The following is an 18,635-nucleotide window of genomic DNA, read 5'->3' on the forward strand; positions in this document are numbered from 1 at the left end:
CGTCGTGGCCCGGGGGAGGGAACCGGCGAGCTAGGGGTGGCGGGAGGAGAGGAGTGCGGCGGGGCCCGGGCACAGGCTCCGTCCACGCCCGAAGGGGAGGGCGGCTACTCCCTGCTCCGCGCGCCAGGGGTAGGGTCGGGGCCGAGATCCCAGCCCCAGAAGTGCTTACTGCCCCCTCCCCCCTCCTCAGCTGCTCGCTCCCCGTTCCCCCTCCCGGTGACCTCCGCGCTCGGGCTTTCCCAGGGAACTTTCTGGAAGGCCAAGGCCGGCGGGAGCTTCGTTCCCGCCCCTCCCAGAGGAGTGGGGGCGGGGCCCTGCGCGGGAGCCCCGGTCGGGGTGGGCCCAGTGTCGGAGTGTGCAGAGACCTCCGGGGATCGCTGGCTGCTGTAGGTTGCTGGGGCTCCGAAATTTTGAGTTAACCCGTGTGTTAAGGACGGACAACTGGAGGGCCGTGGAAGAGGGACCAAACTGATGCTGGAGATGCAGGAGTCGGGCGGAAGCCAGCTCCACCAGTTGCACATACTAGCTGTGTGACCTGGGCAAGATTCTTAACTGCTCTGAGCCTGGGTTGCTTTGTGAGATAACGATGAAGATCTCTTCATCATAAAGCACTCCAGGGGTTTAAGTGACCAGGACAGAGGCTTCCCTGGTGGCACAGTGGTTAAGAATCCGCCTGCCAATGCAGGGGACACAGGTTCGAGCCCTGGCGCGCCACAACTACTGAGCCTGCGCTCTAGAGCTTGCGTGCCACAACTACTGAAGCCCGCGTGCCTAGAGCCCGTGCTCTGCAATAACAGAAGACACTGCAATAAGCCCGCGCACCGCAACGAAGAGTAGCCCCTGCTTGCCACAACCAGAGAATGCCTGCGCACGGCCAACAAAGATCCAACGCAGCCAAAAATTAAAATAAAAAAAATAAATGACCAGGACATGTAAATGCCTAGCAAAGAGTTAAACCTCAGCTAATATCAAGGTGCCTGGCCTCCTTTCATAGAATTCTAGAATTACGAACTATCAGTCTGGCCACCCCTCCCCTAAAATAGGACAAATGAGTCCATATAGCTGAGCCCTGTCCAGTAGACTGAGGTTGGGCTCAGTTTACCTTCCAAATCCCCTGATTGAGGGTACCCAGGAGTCCTCAGGCGTCTGAAAATGTAACAATTTGGAAGTCTCTGACTCCCGGTCGAGTTCTCTGCAAAGACTTTTCCTTGGGGAGCTCCCAGTGTGAGGGGCAGTTCTTGCTCCCGGGAAGCCTCACAGAGGAGCAGCACAGAGGAGGGGCAGGCTTTTCAGATAGACCTGAGTTCTTGGAAGCCCAGGGAAAACAGGCTAGGATGTTCAACCTCAAAACACCTGGATGTGCCTCAGGGTCACTCTTGCTTGCCTCTCCCTCTGGGCATACCCATCACCACTTCCCCACAGAACCACTCCTGAGTCCCCAGACAAGACCTGTCTTGGGATGAGATGCTTGCTCTTCCTAGAATGCCCTACTTCATGCTATTCTGCCTGAAAATGCTTCATCTTTCAGAGACAGCCAAGAAGTCACCTCCTGCACAAAACCTGTCCACAATTCTCAACTCCTAAGCAACTTGGGTCACAAGCTCCTACCAGGAGTTTCTTCACTTGCTTACTGTGGTTTGATGGCCTCGCTACACATTACCTGAGTAGCAAGGGTGACATTTTATTCACCATTGTGCCCTGCTATCCGATGTTTGCTAAGTGAAGAAGGGCCTGGGGTACTTCCCTGGTGGTCCAGTGGTTAAGACTCCCCGCTTCCACTGCAGGGGGCCAGGTTCGTTCCCTGGTTGGGGAACTGAGATCCCTTATGCTGTGTGGTGCAGCCAAAAAAAAAAGGAGGTGGGGGAGAGGGTAAAAAAGGAGAGAGAGGAAAAAAAAAAGAAATAAGGACCTGAATTAGGCTGGCTGAAGCTGTTGGAGATGAAAAGGAACCAAATCTAGCGTTCTTAAGAAAAAAAAAGGAATTCTGTGTTTGTGACAGAAAGAAAAATGGCACGGGGTCACACACAAAGACCTTCGCTTTAGCTGAAATTGCCACTCAACTGTCATGTGACCTTGGACAAGTCAATTTCTGAGATTTCTTATCTCTAAACTGGAGACAATAATCCCTACCTTGCCTAACTCACTGGGCTGTTGTGGTGGGGCAAATGGTTCTGTGTGTAAGAGAACGTTGTGCGGTGGAAAGCGGTTGGAATGTAATACACGGCAGCTGAGGAAGAAATAGTAAGAACAGTAAGAATAGAACGGGTCACTGTGCGCATGGAAAGTGGGAGAAACAGATTTCGGGGAGATTTTAGGCCTAAGTGATTTGGGCGGAGGGTTTGGGCTACTCCCGGCCCCTGTCCTTTGGGCGGGAGCTTGGAATCTGGAGAATTTCCACAAGGAGACTATGCCGCCGCCCCCCTCCACCCCGCCATGAATCTGTCCCACAGTTCTGGGCCAGAATCCCCCTGCCTCCATTTCTGGGCAAGGCTTCCTCCTCGCGGAAGCCCCTGGCTCTGCTTCCCTCCCGGTATTGCCCAGCGCCCACTGACAAGGAAGAGCCTCTGTGGATGATTCCCCCTTCTCTCTCGACTAGCCAGGCTTGATTATTTCAACTCAGTATTAACTTCGAACCCCTCCCCCAACAGAGGCTCAGCAGCAGCCCTGGACTCTCCTGTCCGGGCTCAGGAAAATTTCCTGGTCGGTTCCCAACTGAAGAGACCAAGACGGCCCCAGAAGACCATTTTCTTCGATAAAAGCTGAGGCCCTGGGAGGGGGAGGAGGGGGCGAGGCCTTACAGGCCGGGTCTCGGGGGAGCCCAGGGCGCACACCCGGTGCTTCCCGGCCCAGGCGAGAGCCTCGGTCACGGCCCACCATTTTGCACTGGCCCCTGGGGCGGCGGTGGCCCAGAAGGACTACGCTGGGGCTGGGACTCGGCCACTTTCGGCCAAGGGTCCCGAGACCAGTCCGAAGGCGGACGTCAACCGGGACTCGAACCTGCTTTCTCATTTTCTGAGGCCTAGTCCGAGGTTAATGCCTTAACGCAGTCACACTGTCCCTTTAAGGCGGCACTTTTTATTCTTCATTTGTTTACTTCTTCATGCGCTTTTTTAAACAGAAATGTGTTCACAATATCCTTCCGCAAACGTCAGTCCCAGTCACTAACCACACACCTTAAAGACATTCCTATAATTTTAAGAATCGAGAAATATTAGCCATGGGCCAATATCTCTCTTTACAGAATTAAATACTCGTTTACACTTTAGGGACTACTTTTTAGGAGTAAACCATTCTTGCTTTAGCTAACAAGTGTTTATGACCTTCAGAACCTTTCCGCTGAGGACAGAATACAATAGTAGCCTTTAAGACGCACCTTTTCATAAAAATATTCTGTGCGGGCCCTCATAGGCCATCGAATCTTCTCGTATTCCTGAAGCAGAATGGTATGGTCCAGAACCCGCCCCATCTTCTCTGCGATCGGCCTTCCTTCCTCGGCGAGACATGTGCCTCTTGACCAATGGGCGCTCACGTTTCTCTAGCGAGGGATAAACGATGGAAGGTGGCGGCCTGGAAGACGCCCCCGACGCGCCCTGGGATTGGCTACGTCGCACGGCGCGAGAGGACGGCGGGCCTGAAAGATGGGAACTACGACTCCCAGCTTCCTGCGATGGGGACTCCGTTACGCATGCGCATGGGCGGGGCGGACCGTCTTCTATATAAAAGGGGCGCAGAGGGCTGGGAGGCATCAGTTGGAAGTTGGCAGGTGGAGAGGCAGGTTGGGAGGGGAAGTCGGGGGAGGAGGCGGAAGAGGAGCTGTCGGAGGGGGGAGGAGGGAGGGAGGAAAAAGAGGAGGAGGCGGAGGAGAACTGAGCTGAGCAGAGCATCGAGCCAAAGGGGAGATGAGTTTGTCTGTCCTCGGCTGAGGCTCCGGCCGGGCCTAAGGAAGTGGGAGCACGGGTTGGAGCGACACCCGTGGAAGTGGGAGGAGGTGGCTCTGGGACTTTAACCCCTTGTGGGCTCTGCGGCAGGGGATTTAACCCTTTGTGGATCCGGCCCCTCGGAGTCAGCGTCATCGGGTAGTTTTAACCCCTTCGGGGCTGGGTTTAGCCCGTTGGATTTAACCTAATCTCCTTGCCCACCAACTCCTTGATCGCGGGGGCGCTCTGTGGGGAGGCTTGAGGCCCACCCCCTCTGCACAACACCTACTGTTCTGCTGCTGCTGCACCCCCTTGGACCCGCTAGCCGGCCGCGCTGTGGGCCCTTAACCCTTTACTGACTTGAGCGCCCCCAAATTGCAACTGGAGTTTGCTGACAGAAAGATTGGCTGAAGGCATCACTGCAGGAATTACAGACCGAAGAGGACTGTGCTGGACATTTTCGAAAGAAAAGAAAACCCTTTTTTCCTTAAGGACTTACAGCCAAAATTCTTCAAACTCCGAGAAGAGGATTCTATTAACAATGGCCGAACCACTCTTGTCAGAGTATCAGCACCAGCCTCAAACTAGCAACTGTACAGGTGCTGCTGCTGTCCATGAAGAGCCGAACTCTGAACGCCCCCCAGGCGCGGAGGAGCGGGTGCCGGAGGAGGACAGTAGGTGGCAATCGAGAGCGTCCCCCCAGTCGGGTGGCTCTCCGGGGCTGGGCGGGGAAGGGAGCGTGGAGCTCCAGCCGCCTCCCGTGCAGACCCAGGTCTGCCCAGAATCCAGCTGTCCGGAAGCGGGTGAGAAGGGCCAGAATGGGGACGACTTGTCCGCTGGCGGTGCCCCCCAGCCGGCGGCGGGAGGGGAACAGAGGCCGAAGGCCAACAAGTTGGGGGCTTCTACCGCAGGGGGCGAGGAGGCGTGGGGACAGCAGCAGAGACAGCTGGGCAAGAAAAAACATAGGAGACGCCCCTCCAAGAAGAAGCGGCATTGGAAACCGTACTACACGCTGACCTGGGAGGAGAAGAAAAAGTTCGATGAGAAACAGAGCCTGCGAGCTTCGAGGATTCGAGCCGAGATGTTCGCCAAGGGCCAGCCAGTGGCTCCCTATAACACCACGCAGTTCCTCATGGATGATCACGACCAGGAGGAGCCGGATCTTAAAACCGGCCTCTATCCCAAACGGGCCGCTGCCAAATCTGACGACACCAGCGATGAGGACTTTATGGAAGAAGCGGGCGAGGAGGATGGGGGCAGCGACGGGATGGGAGGAGACGGCAGCGAGTTTCTGCAGCGGGACTTCTCGGAGACCTACGAGCGGTACCACGCGGAGAGCCTGCAGAACATGAGCAAGCAGGAGCTCATCAAAGAGTACCTGGAGCTGGAGAAGTGCCTCTCGCGCATGGAGGACGAGAATAACCGGCTGCGGCTGGAAAGCAAGCGGCTGGGCGGCGACGACGCGCGGGTCCGGGAGCTGGAGCTGGAGCTAGACCGGCTGCGCGCCGAGAACCTCCAGCTGCTGACGGAGAACGAACTGCACCGGCAGCAGGAGCGAGCACCGCTGTCCAAGTTTGGAGACTAGACTGAAACTTTTGGGGGGGGAGGGGGGCAAAGGGGACTTTTTACAGTGACGGAATGTAACATTATATACATGTGTATATAAGACAGTGGACCTTTTTATGACACATAATCAGAAAAGAAATCCCCCCTGGCTTTGGTTGGTTTGGTAAATTTAGCTATGATGTAGCTTGTGTACTTTCTCCTGTTCTTTAGTTATGTGAAACTGAAGGGTTGCTTTTGTTGTTTTCCTTTAGGAGTTTTTTTCTTTTTTAATGTGTAATTTGACCAAGTTATAAAGCATTTTTCTGTTAAAAATCCCCTCCTTAAATGGAGCTATAAGGTGGCCAAATCTGAGAACCATTAAATTCGTTCTAGTTATAATAAATTTAATATTTGTAAATGTAATGTAGTTTCAGTGTGATTTCTAGAGCTAATTCAGAATAGTACTGATTTATGTGATTGCCTTTTTTTGGGGGGTAAGGGAATCATCTAATTTGTCCATTTTCTAAAAACAATCTTTAATGGGAGAATTTTCAATTTGCCCAGTTTTCCCTTGAATGGGTTTTAGTGTGCTACAATATACAGTTCCGGCAAAATATAAAGATTTAATTATCTTCAGTACTTAAGTGTGCTTGTTTTCTAGTGCCTTGGTTTTCTTTCTTGATGCTGGAGAAATAAACCAGTGTTGGGTGTTTGGGGAGTAGGAAGTAACTACAATCAGCAGCTTAACATTTTAATTCTGCTTCTCAATAGCCGTTCAAAACTCTATTAACAAAAACGTGAGCCTAATTTGGCAGTTTGTCAGGTTAGACAACTGACAGCCTCATTTCATTCCTACAAGTGTGGTTTTAGTAATTCCCCTCTCCTCCCAATAAGGCTGGAAGGAGTTCTTGGATGCCTGGAAAAGGCTCTTCGTAAACCTCTTGCTTTCTTAGTGCAAGCAATGGTTGGATAAACTTGTGAGGCAGCTCTTTATGTTAAAATATTCAGAGGTAGAGAATATTAAATTTATAGAGGAAATGGCCACTTGGGGCATTCCAAGGACTTAACCCTAATTGTCCAATACTTAGGTGCTCCCTATACCAAAAAAAAAAAAAAAAGGAATAGAAGCTGTCCACCTTTCCATGAGAGTCAAACTAAAATTAGAAATGCCCCCTCACTGCAAACCAAATGTAAAGCTTCTGGTTAAGGAGCTAAATTAAGTCCTTAGGGGCCAAGTGGGAACCATGCACCTTCCCTATACAGCCGCTATTCTCAATCTCCTAAACTACTGATAGCTGCTTAGTCCTTGAGTAGTTCTGCTCTTGAAAATGCAGGGAGGCCCTGGGAATTAATTTCTGCCCCCAAATCAAAATAGTAAGAAATTGTAAGATTGTTCCCTCCTGTCACCATGATTAACCCAGCCCATCTTTACCTGCCCTGTGTCAGTGTTTCCCTAGAGCAACTGCATTGTTCAAGTCACTAGCACAGGGGTTCCGTCACATGGGGCCTTAGAAACCATAGGGGGCCTTGGGCTCCATGAACCCCATGCAATTATATGTAGACTTGTATTATGTGTACATTTTTCTGGGGAGAGGGTTTGAGAGAACATGAAATTATCAAACTCCTTGAAGGTTAAGAACCCCTGGGAAAAAACCTCCCATTGGGAAGCTTGCTTTTGCAGCTAAACGAAGTAGTGGAGGTGGTGGGTATGTCAAGAGTGAAACGCACCTTATGATGCATGAGAAGCATATACACAAATCCATGAATCAAGGGAAATTATGGCAGTTAAGCCTGACTCAGGGCCTTCAAAGCTGGACTGAGCTGGCCCTATTCTGGCAGATGGTCCACTGGAGACGATGTTTGATCAGCTTTCCTTTGGCCTAAAAATTACATTAAAAGTCTATTTTGAAATAGTTTTTGTTTTTAATTTTCCTTCTGCCATGACGTCATGCAGCAGTCCCAGAAGCAGCAACACTGCCCTCTGCCTTTACAGTGCACAGCAGAAGCCTCATTTTGACTGAACTATACAAGATGCAGCAATGATGACCTCTGATTTCAGAAACTCTGCTTACTTAACAAGATGGATTTAAATATAACCATCTTGTTTCTCTATTAGTCTTAGAAAGACTCTTAGTGCATTTATCATCAGGAAAAAAGTGTAAGTTTTAGGAGACATTCAATCCAGTCTTAAAAAATATATAAATATTTAGCTTTAAGTAACTGTCATAAATTACTTTGATTTACCTTGAGATATGCAACTTTCTGCCTGAATTTTGCTTTCAAAGGCACCTACTGCATTTATGTTCTTAGAATGATGAGATTTGTGCAAAATTTCAGTTTTCTATCACCACTTTCTACATTGAAACACCTAACATATTGTTCTAAGGGCAGAGAGAAAAAATTCTGAATTACCTATACTAACAGGATCATGACAAATGATCCTCAAGTCCACTCTAGCCTTTCACTAAAGGCTTTTCTGCTAAACATTGTAAATGAGCTGCTCCAAAGATCATGCTTACACATTAGCAATTTCAGTTCTCTTTCTTATACTGGGGCCTGGATATCCAGCCAGGGCAAAGCACTTCCCAAATTTTGGAGACAGCTGGCTGGACTGCTTAATCCTCCTTTGAGTAAGGAAAACTTTTCTTAGGCCAGCCTATAACCTAAAGTGACCCTCAAGAGACAGAGCCGTTTAGATTTCAGTTTGCAGGGGAACAAGCCAAGGAGCTCCAGATTGGTTTAGTTCTGAAAAATGGACTAGGTATCTAAAGAGAGAAAACATTATAAAATTAGACCAGACTAGGAGTCAAAAACCAGGCTCCTAGTTATACCTTTGACAAATACTAGCAGTACAACCCTGGACACATCTCTTATTAAACTCTCTGAGCCTAATTCTTCATCAGCAAAATGGGGCCGTGCCTACTTCACATAACTGCTGTTAAGGACTAAAGGAGACAGCATGAAAATAGGCTATCCAAAAGTAAGGTACCATTGGTATTATTATTGGTTCTTTTTAAGACCAGAGCAGTTGCCCATTTGATCAGTATTTTAATTTTCACTTTGTCCAGAGTAAAATAAAAATCCTTTGCTTGGGGAAATATAAATAAATATACTTTACCCCAGTGACTTCAAAAGTGAGAGAAATCAAAGAGGGAATCTACAGAAATAAACAAAATCCACAACTAAATAGTCTACCTTCAGAAAACCAATGTTTAGTCAAATATTAGGTAAGGTACTACAGGTGTCCCCCTGTCCACTTAACACCGCCAGAAGGAAACAAGTATTCACAACAGTGTGACAGAAAAGCTGGCTAGAGTTAAATAGCACTGTACTTGTACCTAAGTACACCTGAGTTTGTGAGTTTTTTTAAATGATTTTTCACATTTCTCAAGCAAGATTATTGGAATAAAATTCCACTATCCTTTCTCGTGTAAAGTGTAAATGGTTGTTGCTAGAAATAAAAACTAATTTTTAAAAGAAAATGTCAAATTCAGGCCCTGAAGAGTGGGATCTGCTTACCAAAGGGTAATAGTCATACTCTGTAAGTAAGACAAAATATATGGTCTAGGAGGCAAAGATTCACTATTTGGCCAATTTCTGCCAGTTGTCTTTGAATGCTGGAAAGCATACAACCTCATTTCATTTCTTGTTGAAAAAACAAAGGCTGGTTTCAGACAGATCAATAACACAGCTCTCACAAATCCTCCTGAATGAAGTTTTTCTTAGGCTTTACTTTGAGGCAGTTCAATTATGACAAATGATGTAACATGGGTAACAGCAGAATAATCCTAGTAGTTTACTAACAAACTTCTGCACACCAACAAAATTCTTTCAAATGGTTGAGCTGGTACCAGGAACTGTTGGTAAGCCTCCTGAAACAGCTAGTGATTCTTTCCCTCGTTACATTTGGCTTAAAATTTTCCCAAAAGAGCAAAAATTCAGAAGAGTATTGTAAACCCTCATCTGAAGGCACATTCTATTTGATACACATCCACTGACTGTGTGTCAAGTGTTAAAAAGCCCTGGATCTACGGTGATCAAAAAGGATATTCCTGAAGGAAAATGTAGGAATTGTAGAGTGTTCCATGCACAAGAATTTGAGAAAATGACAGCATCACTGCTCTCGTAAACTACTGAGTAGAATTTGTCCTAGACTCCAGAGCGTTGGAGAAGATCTGAAGTTCTGAAGTTGGCTTTAAGCACGCAATTCTGCATGCCTGGATAACTCCCAGACAACTTTCAGGCAAAGGCAGAAGACCAACCAGAGGATGGAAGGGAATGTCTAGGAGGTTAGCTCTACCCTCCTCTCTGGGTCTTACTAAAAGTGCATTTAAAAGAGCAAACATTTGAATTTAAAAAGAGAAAAGACAGAGAAGAGGATGGTGAGGGCTCAACAAAGTAAAAAACTGGAAATCAAATAGTTCAGAAGCAAGTATCTTCATCCTGAAGAGGAGGACTGCTGCAAAGAACTACTCCTGCCTGTCAATGAACGCCGACCACACAGAGCCACTACTCCCAGGAGGTGGCCAGCAGGCAAACGTCAAACATCCAGGACTTGCGGTAACAACTGCTTGGTACCCTGAGACTGACCCTTGTTCAACCGACTTGGATGGCCCATGGCAACCAAGGCCCCACTTTGGTAAGGCAGGCCTCCCAAATGCCCCAAATAACCTTTGAAGCAGAACTCCTAAAGTTTCCAAGTAACAAAGTTAGAGCAAGTAAATGTTTACATGGCCACTGAAGAGTAGTTACCCAAGGTATTTATGAGGGAGGCTGCATTGATACCATTTTCAAATTAGGAAACTGAGGCATATAGGGTTTGTAGAATTTGTCATAAACCACAAAGCAACTCATCTGAAAGAGGAGAGCTGAGGAGGAAGTTGAAGGTCTAGTCGAAAGTTAGACAATAGACTCAGCAACAAAATGGCCAGTTTGGCCTCATCTTCAGGATTTGGCCTCTAGCCAAGCCAACCAAATCTGTGGTAGCACACACAGAAATAGAACTTGGGAGTCCCTAACTTCCAGTGCTGTGTTTTGCTCAGTAGATAACCAAGGGACCGTTAATAAACTGATTTTACTCCCAACTTTTCTTATCAAGGAATGGAAAAGCTTATGGGTCAACCTTAAATATGATAAGCTTTCATCTTTAAAAATGAGTACCAAATTTCTGCACCTGGTACAGTATTCTCCACTTAGTAGCTTCCAAAGGTTTAACTAGATTACTTCACAATGGAGGATGAATCACAGTCTGAGATCCTCCACCATTAAATTCTTGACAGAGGAACCACAAAGATAATCTTTAAAGCCCCTTTCAGCTACACCTATTTAACTCCTACCAAGTTAGTGTCAGCTTTTCCTAACTGGCATATTCTCTTGATCTGAACAACAGTGTGAAGTGAACATGACATAAGCCAAGTCAACCCACAGCATGAATCAAGTGTCCTGAAGCTTTATTTAGGGTAAGTGGTTCAAATTTTAGATTAACCTGAGTCAAAGGTGATCGTATTTTTGCAATCCAGTTCTAAGACTTTCTCTGAGAACATCTGGGGGGCAAAGGGAGAAAACAGTTAAAGCTATGGAACTGTCACTCTTACAACTTAAAAAAAAAAATCACTTTATTAATAGGAGGAACAGGGCTTCAGTTCTGAAGAAACTTTGCTATTAAGGCCAAATGCTTCGGAACGATTTGACCATCTGTAATCAGCAATGAGACGCACCACAAGGTACCCTCTAAGATAAAGCTCACCGCCCAGTCACTCTCCTAATTACGAGTCTACCTAGGCATAATTTCAACTGACCTTTTAGCAACAACATTAAGCTACCCCTGACCTATGAATCTCTCTGAATTTAGATTTCAAGCAGTAAGAAACAAAATGGTTTCATCTGCAATTCAAGAAAAGAATTTCACATCAAACTTCAATCCTTAAGAAGCTGCTACAGCTATGATGTTGAGTGTTTATTTTCTCAAAGTAGGTTTCCCCTGCTCCCCCAAACGCCACGTATATTAAGTAGCTCAAAACTGCAATTTCTATTTTGGTGGCCATCTGGGATCCACAGAAGTGACTTTCAATTACTTGGAATTTCAAAATAGAGGTTCCCTAGTAACAATGCACCAGTGGCAAAATACTCCCCCCATTTTGTTTCGTCTGTGGGAGAAAAGTTCTTTAAACCGTAAAGAATTTGTAGCCTTATAAAGACTACGTTGGAATTAGTTCGTTTTTTCCTTTAGGAGGGCGGCCATCTCCAAAAAGTTTTGGTAAAAGTTATGGCTCAGATTTCAAAATGCAAACAGATGTTCCTGAAGCATCCGAAATGGGCCACTCCATGTTTATTCCCAGAACCGTGGCGACTCCAAGTTGTTTTGTGTCCCAACTCTGCAAAGGGCAAAAGCGCAAACCCCTTTGGTGTAAACTTTCAAGAGATGTGGAACAGCACACTTTTGGAGTTTCCCAAAGCGGCTGGCGACGTGCGAGGTCAGGTCGTTCAGAGAATCGGGGCTGGACAGGAGAGATCTCGAGGGCAAGAGCGCTCAGAGATTTCCACGTGCCCCGATCTAGCTGGTCCCTGGGGAGAATTAGTGGTTGCTACAGTAGGAAGAAGGCTGTTCCTGTTCACAGCCCTGGCCGCGGGATGGCCTTGGTGTACGGGGGGAGATGGTGGGTGCACCTGGCTCTCTGCCCTCGGAGCCTCCAGCTGACTGCCACGCCAGAGGGACGCGCAGTCGGAGCTGCGACCTCCACCCGCCCCCGCGTCGCCCATCGAAGTGGGGGTTCCCGCTACGCCGGGCCTCGCCGCTATACCCAGGCCGCATGGGGGTGGGGAAAGAACTTAGCGGAGCTCGGCATCGAGATCTGCGCCCCCATGGAAAGAGCAAAGGAGAGTCATTTCACCCGGTCTCTACTCAGCTGGGGTCTCGGGAAATACGCGGTAATTACCCAAGAACCCCGCCCTCTGTGAGAGGCGAGGCTGCGGGGCTGCCGGGATGGTTTGAGGACCGGGCCCGGCCAGAGAGACTCCAACCTTCACCCCCCCGCGGTCCCCGGTCCCACCCCCCGCCGTCTCCCGGCGCCGCCACTTCAGGCAGCCCACTCGGCCCGGCCTCTCCCCACGCCCGGACCACCCCCCATGGGGTGCTCTCACTGCGCAGCGAGTCCCTCCGCTGCCTCCTCCCAGCCCAAAATGGCGGCGGCGGCCACCGATCCTTCTCGTCGCCTTCCTCTAGAGCCGAGGATCCCTCCGCGTCCAAGCCCCTCCCCCTCAGCCGGATCTGTTTTCTGCCCAGTAAAGATTAACGCCATCAATGAACTCTTTAATTGAGCTGGGAAAGGCGTTTGTATTATGCTTCCGCACAGCTAATCGTTGACGAAAAAGGGAATATTGGCAGGCGAGTGGACCAATCAAAGGAGGCATCGGTGAGCGCGGGACGCCACTCGCGCAAGGGTAGATGGGTTTTAGAGTTTTCTGTGTGCCTGTTGAAATTACAGGATCTTGATCCGCCTTCCCTAGCTAGAAGAACTACAATCCCCAGCAGGCACCGCGCTGCCAGGACGGGGTTGGGGGCCTCCCCCCAACCTCAGTACCTGAGCGGCTTGACCAGAGCTGCAGCAACTGCAGCAAGAGGTAGGGCTGAGCCGTTGGGAATTGCAGACAGGCGGTCGCACAGAAAGACACACAGATGTAGTCCTGTGCATAGCCCCTGACAGCAAATAGGTCAGTTCCGCCTTTGCAAAATCTCCTTCCCGGATCATTTCCCCTCTTCCAAGGAATCCTTCCTTATCCCTGTTGGGTTTCCCTCCCAGCTGCCTGTAGTGCGAAGACTTCTTACCCTTTCCTCCGTTTCCCATCCTGAGAAGAAGGAGGGAGGCAGGCCAGGCCCTGTAGATGAAAAGGCCTCAGCCCCAGGCTGGGCCCAGTCGTGTGTTTTGAGGTGATGACTTCCGGAGCCCAGCCTGGGGAGGAGGTGGGGGCCTACAGTCAAGGTTGGGGCTGCTGGAGGCAGTGGGGAAAGGACTCCTCCTCGGGCTTGTCGGAGCCACCGACCCACTCCACTCCCAGCCTGTCCAGGTCATTGCTGTGTCTTCGCCTCCCCAGGCAGTCTTTTGCCCTCTTTGGTTGCTGGGGGAACAAAGCTTAGGCCTAGCTTCCTAACTGCCAGCCTGCCTCAGTGAGTTTCAGGAGAAGAGTATAGGATGTAAGCCCTGGCCTGGGGCCTGAGGAACAGGACTGAGGAGATGGCCCCTTAATCTCCATTTGACCCCATGCTGGCTGGAGGTGTGAAAACCAGGCTGGAGGCGGCCCTTCATTTGAAAATGAGGGTGTGCAGGTCTGGTGCTACAAAATGGCTGCCGCTGACTTGGTAAAAATTTGCTGGGTAGCCAGAGTTTTCCTGAAAATTCTCCCTCGGGACTTAGGTTTCTATTATTTAAAGCAGGTGTCACTAGTTAAAAGGCATCTGCTGAAAGATTTGGAACAGAAGAAGGTGGCTACTCCAAACCAGACCAACTGTTAACACAGAGTCACCAGCAGCCCTGGAGGAGGCCAAGGTAAGCCCCATTCTCCCAACCACCTGAGTGCCCTGAACATGGGTCCTGCCAACTGGGATCCTGGCTTCTTGTCTCAGATGTGTTAGTGGATTTGGAAAACCAGTATTTTTAAATGAGTCCCCACTATGCGCTGAGCAATGTGGCAGATGTTAATTCTGTGCTATCTCATGAAATCCTAGTAGCCATTCAGGGTAGAAATTACTATTTCCATTTCAAAGAAGCTGATGTTCTGAGAGCTGACATGCCTTTTCTAGAATCACGCAGCCAGCAAGCAGAAGACGCAGGGTTTAAACTTAGCGTCTTAAACACTGCCTTGCATTTTGTCTAGGCTGTGAACCAAGTCTGAGGCAGGGAGACGAGTTCGAGCCATCGGTTCATAATTTAGGATGGAGGTTAGGGGGCAGGAAATCACCCAGGAGGGAGGGGAGAGACAGATTGTATCAGGCCCTCAGAGAACATCACCTTCTGATCTGGCAACAGGAGCCCAAACCCTCCCACCCTATGCCCTCTCTCACCGGCCCCCACCTTGCCCATTCTTCTCCCCTAGTCCACAGCTCCCTATAGGTAAGAAGGGAACTCTAGTCCTCTGATCCACCCTACCTAGCTACTTCCAGTAAATTTTCCAGATTTATTTAATTTGGAGTTCATGGCATGTCAGGGCCTGAAGGTTCAGAGAGGGCAAATGACTCACCCGGGATCACACAGCTTATCTGCAATAGTGGTAATGGTGGAAAGGGGACAAGCCTTCAGGAGGGAGGCAGCATGTGGGGCTGAGGGGCAGGGCTGGCTTGGGTGGGGGGCTGGGAACGGGTGAATGATTGTGTGCACCGAAGCAAGCCCCCCTGCCTCGGACTTCCAGTGGCCTTGCCTCTTCCTGGGTGGGGCAGAAGGTCTTCTCAGTTGGCCCAAGACACTGGTGGTGACAAGGCCTGTCACTCTTGATTGTATTGTTACTTTATGACATTCTCCCTGCAGGTAAAGTAACAATACAACACAACAAACAACACACACGTACACACACTCCAACGTACCCCATCCCAAATTATGAAGAGAACTTTGGGGTCTCCAAGATGCACGTTAACACACCTCCAGCTCTTAAACAGGGCTGCATGCACCCCCCAGTACACTCCCTACACTCGTGTAGACCTATGCTCAGATGTCTCTGAACCGTGTTGAACGTTATAAAACACTGTCCCAGTGGTGGTGGTTATTATTAGAATTCCCCAAACCACAGACTTCCAGCAGTTCATTCTCCTCCCCCAGACTCAGTACTCCCGCCCTCACCACGGCAGAGATAAACAGATGCCCTGAACACACGCACGCTTGACAGAATGCTTTCCGCCTCTTAGATAAGGTGTAGAATTCTCTGGGCTACAGACTGGAGATTGGCCCTTCCTCTCCCTAGTGCTTTCCTGCCCCTCATATAGAAGAGTGATACCAACTTGTGCCTGGAATAAATACACTCCATTCACCCTAGAATGACAGAAGCGAGAGTCTCATGTTCCAATATCTTTTGGATACCCCCCACTTCTGGGCTTATGTCATTTAACATATATTTATTGAGCACTCACCTTGGGCCATGCTTAGCGACACAGTGGTGAGCTGAACAGACAGGACACATTCTTCTAGGAGAAAGACAAGTGGTAAATGGTAATGTGCTAAATGCTAAGTGGGACATTAACTGTCACATGACAGGGAGTCACCGGGAAGGGGAATGGGGGCTACTTAGATAGGGTGGTCAGGGAGGGCCTCTCTGAAGAGCTGACATTGGCACTTAACCCTAAAGGATGAAAAAGAATCAGTTATGCAAGTAGCTGGAAGCAGGATTGGCAACATGATTTGTGGGGTCAGTGCAAAGGGCTCTTAATTCAAAAATTACTAAGAAATTCAAGACAATGACAGCAGAGCATTAAGCAAAGCATGGGGCTTTTCTGAATGGGGGGCTCTCTGGGACTGTACAGGTCACTTGCAAGGAAACCAGCTTTGTCTGAAAGATAAGCTTTCTAGGAAGAGGGAAGAGCAAGTGCCCTTTGGGCTTCTGATCAACCAACAATACATCAGGAGCCACTTCCCATCCCATTTCAAAGAGTATTTATTGAATGTCTGCTCTGTGCCAGGTGCTGTTCCAGGCATTGAAATTACAGAGTGAAATACACAGGCAAGATTCTGGCTCTCACCATGAGTTTGCCTGGGGAGGGTTGGGGGACAGACAGTAGACAGGTAAGCCCAGAAACAGACAAATGGTTGTAGAAGGTGCGAGGCTAGAGAGGGACCAAGTGAGCTGGGTGTGGGCAGGTCGGCTTCAGGCTGGATGAACAGAGGATTGTACCATGAGACGGGCCATCTGTGATCTGTCCTCCTTTTTCCTCTCTCTTTAGACCTCTCGTGTTCCTGGGAGCCCCAAAACATCCCCCGAGCCTCATGACCCTGGAGGTTCCCTGCCCCTGACACCCCGGATGGAGAGCCACTCAGAGGAGGAAGATCCTCCCGGCAGCGGCCTAGGCTGGAACGGTAGGCGTCCCCGGGCCCAGAGCCCAGGGCGCTGCTCAGTGGAGGCCGTACTGGCACGGAAGAAGCACCGCCGGCGGCCTTCAAAGCGCAAGCGGCACTGGCGGCCCTACCTGGAGCTGAGCTGGGCTGAGAAGCAACAGCGGGATGAGAGGCAGAGCCAGCGGGCCTCCCGGGTCCGAGAGGAGATGTTCGCCAAAGGCCAGCCCGTGGCACCCTACAATACCACGCAGTTCCTGATGAACGACAGAGACCCCGAGGAGCCCAACCTGGATGTGCCCCAAGGGGCCTCTCACCCAGGCTCCAGTGGGGAGAGTGAGGCCGGGGACAGCGACTCGAGGGGCCGAGCTCATGGGGAGTTCCAGCAGAGGGATTTCTCCGAGGCCTATGAGCGCTATCACACTGAGAGCCTGCAGGGCCGCAGCAAGCAGGAGCTGGTGCGCGACTACCTGGATCTGGAGAGGCGGCTGTCACAGGCCGAGGAGGAGACGAGGAGGCTGCAGCAGCTGCAGGGGTGCACCAGCCAGCGGCCCTGTCGCCAGGTGGAGGAGCTGGCCGCCGAGGTAGAGAGGCTCCGGACGGAGAACCAGCGGCTTCGGCAGGAGAATGAGATGTGGAACCGAGAAGGTGGCCGCCGTGGTGGGGAGCGGGGCACCTAGGGGTGCCCCCCCCATCCAGGCTGACCCAAGGAGAAGGTCCCGTTTTGTACACACTCAGGCCAGCCGAGTCTCAAGGAGGCAGGTCTCAGCACCTCTGCGCCCCCTGAGGACAGCTCATTTAGGTTCCAGCTTCCATCTTGTCATTTCCACAGTTTGTTCTTTGATGTCATCTTATTTTTCACAAAGGAATTAAATGATTTTGGTGAGATCACATGGGAGTGGCTAGCATTGATTTCACTAGGGCTGCTCTGAGAATCAAAGCACTTCCATCGCAGAGAGGCCTGGGGCTGCCCCCAGCCTGGGAGGACAGCAGACCCCTGCAATGGGGGCTTCTCAGCGTCTCCAGAATGCCTGAAATCTGCTCCATGTATCTGGGGGCCATCAGACTGTTCTGAAGGTTTTAGAGAGGGGAAGGCAGAGGCGGGAGGGGTCTCAGTCAGGAGTCACCAGGTTCAGCCAGAGCCTGACTTAAGATGCAAGATTGCTGTGAGGACCTGGGAACTTCCCCGGGAGGGGAGAGGATTAGGCCCAAGTCCAGGGGTTTCTTCAGGGTTTGTTCCCAGGCTCCCTGTATTTTCCCTGTCCTCCCCACAGTGTAGAGGGCTGGGCTAGACAAGGTCTGGGTGCCTTGTGTCTCTCTGTGCTTGACAGCCTCCCCTCCCGCACCCCATCTCCCAGCTGGGGGTTGGGCAGGAGGTTAGGTTTGCCCCCTGACCTCCTAGAAGAGCACTTACAAGAAAGCGCTCAAGGGGAGTTTTCTCCTGATGGAAAATAAGCCCAAGGCTGGTTGGACAGGGGATCGATCCTTAGCAGAGCTGGAGGCTTGGCTTTCGAGGTGCCTGCCGTGCGTCTGTGCATCCTGCTGCTTTTAGACTAATCACTTGTGTGGTTAATTCCCTCTGAGGTGAGCCCCTCACCTGTCTGTCTGATAGAGAGCTGAGTCAGCCCAGATATGCCACCAACACACCAGCAGTCTTGGGCTCTGAAGCGAGCTCACACACCCCTCACACGCAGACCCACTTCTCCCCAGACACCTTGTCTCTTGTTCTTGTGGCTGCAGAGTGTCAGGCTGCGGTGGTGGAGGGGAAGTTAGTCAACTCACCAATGAGCCTGTGTTGGCTCTGCCACCGTGCACAGGGAGGGGCAGAGGCCTGGCGGGCCCAGCCTAACCTCAGTTCCAGGAAAGCTCATCTTGACAGGCCACATTGCGCGAGAGAAGGGCTCAGGCCTGGGAGCTGCTGGGATGGAAATGTTGAAAAATCCTGTGTGTTGCCAGGACAACTTTCATTTCTGCCCTGTCACACCCAGACCTCTCCAGCGTGTTCTACAGCGAAGTAAGGCCAGAACAGATCCTAGGAAGGGATGGGTTTTAAGAGAGCAAAATCTCCCATCTTTGGGGTCTCCCACCACCCAACCCTGGCTGGGAGTCCTAGCCCCCTCCCCTTTGATCCCACACACCTCTG

At 50.3% G+C, this 18,635-nt stretch overlaps 2 protein-coding genes across 3 annotated transcripts; both read left to right on the top strand.

Moving 5' to 3' along the window:
* The first annotated feature begins 3,884 nt into the window (after window positions 1-3,884).
* HEXIM1 (HEXIM P-TEFb complex subunit 1) lies at window positions 3,885-5,885 on the top strand. Of its 2 annotated transcripts, XM_007455140.1 has the most exons (2): window positions 3,885-4,773; window positions 4,855-5,885. In XM_007455140.1, the coding sequence occupies exons 1-2, from the start codon at window positions 4,459-4,461 to the stop codon at window positions 5,500-5,502; spliced, it is 963 nt and encodes a 320-aa protein (XP_007455202.1). In that variant the 5' UTR covers window positions 3,885-4,458; the 3' UTR covers window positions 5,503-5,885. The 2 variants fall into 2 exon arrangements, with proteins under 2 accessions (XP_007455202.1, XP_007455201.1); XM_007455139.1 differs by having other exon boundaries at window positions 4,459-5,502.
* Window positions 5,886-11,894: 6,009 nt separating this feature from the next.
* On the top strand, window positions 11,895-17,390 carry HEXIM2 (HEXIM P-TEFb complex subunit 2). Its single transcript, XM_007455141.1, has 3 exons — window positions 11,895-12,051; window positions 13,894-14,005; window positions 16,384-17,390. Exon 3 carries the CDS (start codon window positions 16,462-16,464, stop codon window positions 17,170-17,172), a length of 711 nt encoding a protein of 236 aa, XP_007455203.1. The 5' UTR covers window positions 11,895-12,051; window positions 13,894-14,005; window positions 16,384-16,461; the 3' UTR covers window positions 17,173-17,390.
* The last annotated feature ends 1,245 nt before the right edge of the window (window positions 17,391-18,635 follow it).

The sequence above is a fragment of the Lipotes vexillifer genome, unplaced genomic scaffold, assembly GCF_000442215.2.
Source record: "Lipotes vexillifer unplaced genomic scaffold, Lipotes_vexillifer_v1.1 scaffold1639, whole genome shotgun sequence".
Classification (NCBI taxonomy): Eukaryota; Metazoa; Chordata; class Mammalia; order Artiodactyla; family Lipotidae; genus Lipotes; species Lipotes vexillifer.

Excerpts from the sequence above, each read along its gene's own strand:
- HEXIM1 (XM_007455139.1), top strand. The coding sequence starts at position 4,459 with ATGGCCGAACCACTCTTGTCAGAGTATCAGCACCAGCCTCAAACTAGC.
- HEXIM2 (XM_007455141.1), top strand. The coding sequence starts at position 16,462 with ATGGAGAGCCACTCAGAGGAGGAAGATCCTCCCGGCAGCGGCCTAGGC.